The sequence below is a fragment of the Acinonyx jubatus genome, chromosome X (genome assembly GCF_027475565.1).
Source record: "Acinonyx jubatus isolate Ajub_Pintada_27869175 chromosome X, VMU_Ajub_asm_v1.0, whole genome shotgun sequence".
Taxonomy (NCBI): domain Eukaryota; kingdom Metazoa; phylum Chordata; class Mammalia; order Carnivora; family Felidae; genus Acinonyx; species Acinonyx jubatus.
The window spans coordinates 48,805,791-48,811,521 of record NC_069389.1 but is presented as its reverse complement, the minus strand read 5'-3'; the positions used below and the strand labels follow the sequence as shown (position 1 = coordinate 48,811,521).

General features: G+C 48.9%; 1 protein-coding gene across 1 annotated transcript; it reads right to left on the bottom strand.

The window, feature by feature from the left end:
• Positions 1-2,357: 2,357 nt before the first annotated feature.
• On the bottom strand, positions 2,358-3,931 carry LOC128311508 (Y-box-binding protein 3-like). Its single transcript, XM_053201937.1, has one exon. It carries the CDS (start codon positions 3,861-3,863, stop codon positions 2,763-2,765), a length of 1,101 nt encoding a protein of 366 aa, XP_053057912.1. The 5' UTR covers positions 3,864-3,931; the 3' UTR covers positions 2,358-2,762.
• Positions 3,932-5,731: the final 1,800 nt, after the last annotated feature.

The following is a 5,731-nucleotide window of genomic DNA, read 5'->3' as shown; positions in this document are numbered from 1 at the left end:
CCTTCTACTGCAGTTGGGAAACCTGTGAGTAGGACCCCTTGGAAGTCACCCAGATCACTCCTAGGAGGATATACGAGGGATCAGTCCTGGGCTTTTCCACTCATTTCCCAAAGGGAGAGGCTGACCAAGACAGAAAGAGGAGAATTCTACCAGATACCCAAACGGGAAGTCAGGGATCAGGTTTTGCAGATAGCCTTTAGGCGTCCACCAAAGAGTAGCCTTGGTCAGGACCCATCCGTTGCTATTCAGCCTCCCCTGAGTCCCGTGCATCTGGGGGTTCATCTCGGAAGGAAACTGGGGCCAGACCACACCGATGCTCCCAACTACTTTGAGAGATCAGCTGGGAGGAGACCAAAGGAGCCTGTCACCCGAGACTTGGGAATGGCAGCCACACTATTTGCTCTTAACTGGCTGACCAGTGACCATTGTTTGGTTTGAGAGTTTTATTTAGGATAGAAAGAAAAAAAAAAAAAGAGGGAGCCGTGGCTGCTCTTTACTTAAGGTTAGAAGACGTTGGGTATCCCGGGTGAGCCCCCAAGAAATGTTGTAGCATTCTTTACCTCAATACCCGTGGTTTGTCATCTCTCCGCTTCGAAGAATGAAGAGGTGAACACCAAAGAAAATGAGCAGCAGGCAAACGTTTATTAGAGTATAAGATTAGAAAGTAAGAGGAGTATGAAAGCTTTCTTTGCAGAGAGGGGGGATTTGAAAGTGAATGCCCTGACTATAGGCAAGGGCCTTTGTTTCATAAGGTTCTGTTGCCCACCCATCCTCCATCCCCTCCCCCTTGTTCCTTCTTATGTCCTACCCTTATTGGCTTGATAACTCTTGGTGCTGGGTTGTCCATTCCTGATTGTCTGGATTCCACTGTGTGAGGAGTTAGACTATGGTCATACTGTCCCTCGTATGACATAAGTGTTATGGTTTACTTATTTCAGTTAGGTATTTTGATTGTCAAATTCCTAAGGGGAACCTGAGGGGGAGTAGGTGGTGTCTGTTACATTCTTAAGAGGAGCCTTATGCCCGAGGGGTTTGCTGTAGTCAAATGCTCCCAGTGTTGTGTCAAAATATGTGTTTTTCCCCACCCAGGGACCTCAGGTCCTAACCTTTCCCTCTCTGCCTATTTTATCCTATCTTTTCCCTATCATATTAGTTTCAAATTTATTAATTGCCCACGCCCCTCCCCCAACCCTGCCTCCTACCCACCCACCAATCCCACTATATATTCAAAGGGAAACCAGGATAGGGATGACAGTCCCGGTTGGAGCCTCTCTATCTGATGGGAAAGTGGCTGATGCAGGCTGAGCTTTACCTGCCCAGCCTCCCAGGAATCTTGCACAGCCCCCCTGGATGGACTCAAATCAGGAAGCACACATGGAAAACATGGACTACATGTTTCTCTTCAGTTCCAGAAGTATGCATGACAGAAATTAAACCTGCTTCCATCCCTGTTTTCTTTTTTAATTTTCTTCAGTTTTTTTCCTAGCTTTATTGACATGTAGTTGACATATAATATTGTATACATTAAGTTGTACAATGGGATAATTTGATGCATGCATATATCGTGAAACATTTACAACAATAAGGTTAATTAACACGTTATTCACTTCACATAATTATCCTTTTGTTGCTGTCATGGTGAGAACATTAAAGCTCTACTCTCAGCAACTTTCAGGTATACAACACAGTACTGTTAACTATAGTCATCATGTTGTGCATTAGGTCCCCAGAACTTAGTCATCTTATAACTGAAAGATTTTACCTTTTGACCAGTATCTTTCCATTTCCACCACACACCCCTAACCCCTCGTGAAAATGGTATTAGATCAAATCCATTGAAAAATAGAGGCAAATTGTGCTTCCAGAGAGCCTCTTTTTTTTTTTTTTTTTTTTTTTTTTTTTTTTTTTTTTTTTGGTGTTTTGTCCAGCTCTTTGAGTTTTGCGTCATAGAATAAACACCTAAGCAGTAAATGTGGGTAGTTGGGCCCACCCTCCAGATTTATTGCTCAAATGGCAGAGGAAGAGGATGTGATGGGGACACTTCTTCCCTGCCTGTGTATTCTAATCTTTTAGAACATCCTTGAGATGTTCAACCCTCGCCTCCCACAAGTCCACAATTAGCCTTAAATTCATGACTTGTAAAAAGAGCGAACAACAGGTATGATGTTTGCTAAAACTGGTTCCGAAAAAGCACTGAAAGGAGTGGTTCAATACAATTCTGTGCTGACGAGTGTTTTGTTTTAAATCAGACAACAGCAATAATAGATAAAAGCAACATGAAATGATTTATTGAAAAAATGACCATTCAGGCAATATCACACAGTGATGTAAGATAATATTCAATATCAGATCATCTTTGTTTTTGTATTAAAAATAAAAGTAATTTTTGTTAGTCCATCAACTAATTCCCCTGGTGACACAGAATAATAGCTGTGGTCCTGGTCAGATCTTTTAAAAGAATAAATTCAGAGGTGTGTGCATGAGTATGACATGGGGTGTGTGTGTGTGTGTGTGTGTGTGTGTGTGTGTGTGTGTCTACAGAAATTACCAACACAGATGATAAAAGGGAATTCAGAAATATATAGATCTTGTAGTTTATCCTCAAACCTTGGGGAAGAGGCGTGTATTTTTCTCAAAAGGGCACAAATCTAACAGTCAAGGTGGATGTTTGGGCTGTGTTGCTTTAAAGGACATCATCTCCTCAAGGGGGAATCCCCTGCAGCCCAGGCCAGGGAGTCCCCGGGGAGGGAGCCAGGTTGTTGTTACTTGGCCTGGGTGGCAGAGGGGACATCAGTGACCAAGGTGTCCTCCTCCTCAGCGGCGCTGTTCTTCTTGGCCACAGCAACCGAAACGGGTGTTTCCGCAGGGCCCTTCCCGGTCTTGCCTTCTCCTCCCACGTTGACCTGGCCCTGGGCACCGGGCACCTGCTGCGGGCGGTGGCGGCGGGATCCGTAGCGTGGTGGGGGCTTCTGCTTCGGCCCTCCGTCGTCACGCCCGCTTTCCTTGTCTTCCGCCTCCAGCTCCTCAAAAATGCCTGCTGAGGGTCTTGGACCAGGAGTGATGCCTCGAGCCCTAGGGCGACTCAGCAGGTAGCTGGGGCCGGGCCCCCGCCGAGGGGCGCACTCGGGCCTTGAGGCTGGGGCAGACGCGGGCAGGTGGGCAGGCCGCGGGCCGCTGGTGGGAGCGAGGATCGAAGGGCCGCGAGACAGGGCCCAGGCCCTGCGGAAGGGCGGAAAGCGCTGCAGCCTTTGGTCTTGGGGTCCGCTGGGCAGGCGGCGCCTCTGGCCCTGGGCCTTGGTGAAGCCTTCGCCACTGGCCTCACCTTCGTCGACGTCTTCCTCAGCGCCCCTGGGACCTTGCAGGGGTGGCCCGCGGCGGCGGATGTAGAAGCCCCTGCAGAAGCGGGGGCGGTTGGCAGCGTAGCGACTGCCCTGCACTGGGGCACCCGCTGGCCCGGTCACGTTAGCGGCCTCGGTGCCCCGCTCGCCCTGCACCACATCAAACTCGACCATCTCGCCGTCGCCCACGCTGCATTGGTACTTGTGAGGGTTGTTCCGGGTGATGGCCGTCTGGTGAACGAACACATCTTCTTGGGTATCATGCCTGCTGATGAAACCGTACCCCTTCTTCATGTTAAACCACTTGACGGAGCCTCGCACCCTCTTGGCGATGACCTTTTTGGGCACCTTTCCCTTGGCGCCTCCTGCCGCGGTGGTCTTGGGGATCGCCTCTCCGCCGAGGTTGCCAGCCACTGGGGCCCGGGGAAGATCTCCACCTCCCAAGGAAACCAGGAGTTTCTGCGCGGCTTGAGGGGGTACTGAGGCGGTCACCTCTGTGCGGGTGACCTCTCCCACCTCACTCATGAGGCCGTCCTTGCTCTCCTTTCTCTGAGAACTTGAGGGAAATCTGGTCCTCGGCGATTGGGGGTGGGGTGGGGAGGGGCTAGGTCTGGAGGCAGGAGCCTCACTTTGGAAGGGTCGGTCGGTCGGTCGGGGCCAAGGACTCTCTGGCTTCGCTCTGAGACTCTTGGAAAGGCCTACGTCGTCTCCTGGGGCAACAGGACGCGGACCAAACAGTGGCTGCCGCGGGCGGTGACGTCTCAATGGGGGTCACCCACTTAGGAGAAGGCGCTTGGGCTGGGGGGCGGGGCAGATGTGCTCTGCCTTGTGCTCCAGGTGCCTCTTGGTCCCTCATGGAGAGGGGGCTCATTTGAAGCTCTAGGCAGTGGTCTTCTTGAAGACCCTCTTGCTTGCTTGAGTGGATGTGAAGAGACGACCCACTTTCCATCTCTCTCCCTTGGTTGGAGATATTCCCAGCCTTCTTAAGGGCACTCTCCAAATACTCCCACAAAACCCTGGTCCTCTTCCAACTCCTTGTGTGCTCTATACGTGGGTGAGGCATTTTGTGTAAAGGTGAGACAAAATGGCAACCACATGAAATTAAGACCCAATCAAAGAAGCCCACTGTGGGTTGTTTGTTTTCTTTTCTTTTCTTTGTTTTCCTGCGGAGAGATAGGGGAAGCCTGCCAGCGCTAGAATGCTAGTACTGAGAGGACACTAAACTAGTGCAGGTTTATCCAGACTAGTGTTAGGGTTGTAGAGTAGTGAAGGTGAGTGGGAACACTTTTGTTAACTAGAATATTCTGAAAACCCTGTTGAGCTCTGTGTTCTTGCCCACATAAAGCAAATGGTCATGTGGAGTAAAATAGAGCTGAGTGAATTTGCCCTTGTATTTTAACTGCAGATCCAAACTTTCCCCCACCCTCAAATGGTTTATGACTCTGTGATCTGTATCCTAAGTTGGAGTTCTGGTTTAATTATACAGGAACCCTAAGAATTCAGCCTAACTGCAGTGCTAATACTGTGGTAAGGTACAACTAGCTGTCTGAAGTATAACCTTTCAGATGTGATGATAGAGCAGGCCAAAATAGTAGATAGCAACTGGTCAGAAAACTGTTTACATTCATTAATAAGAAAAATAAAAATAAGCCAAGTTGGCCTACCACTTTAGAGTTTACAGAAACCTCTCATGTGTTGTGCATTTGACCCCTGCAATAACCCACTCTATAAGGAAGTGGAGCAGTGTTGTTTTTACTTCAATTTGATGGATGAGGGAACCAGGGCCCAGAGATAGCAAGCTGCTTGCTTAAGTTCACATGTTTAGTATGGGGCAAACAGATTTCATTCCAGGTCCAGGTCTTTTTCCACCACACCTCACTGGCCTTTGTGTACAGTTTTGTGACTTCCTTCAACTGATGTCAGAGAACAGGGACCTCTTTCAGAGAGGTCATACAACCCAGCAGAGAACCCAAGAAACACCTCTTGCATGGATGATCTGTCTCCCCTGGGTTGAGGCTTCCAGGCCTGGCCCTCTACAGGGGCAAAAATTGCCTTCATGTCAACTAAGAAGCACCCCCTGTCCCCACATGCAGTAACCTTCTGCCTGAAGCTGACTAGAAAACAAACCCTACTGCAGACTCAGGAGCCGTTTCTTCACCATGCTGGTGTAATATAAAGTGGAAGAAGGGGTCCTCATTTTAATTTTTCTATTTAAAAAACACTTCTTCAGGCATCATCTCTTGTGGTTTTTGCAACAAGCATGAGAGAGCAGCAGGCTACTGTCAGTATCCTCACGTGACCATGAGTAAATCAGGGCACCAGGGCACAAAACATCTACCTGACCTAACCAAGGCCACCCATGTAGTAAGTACAGAACCAGGATAATACCTTTG

Coding starts and splice junctions, on each gene's coding strand:
- LOC128311508 (XM_053201937.1), bottom strand. CDS start 3,863: ATGAGTGAGGTGGGAGAGGTCACCCGCACAGAGGTGACCGCCTCAGTA.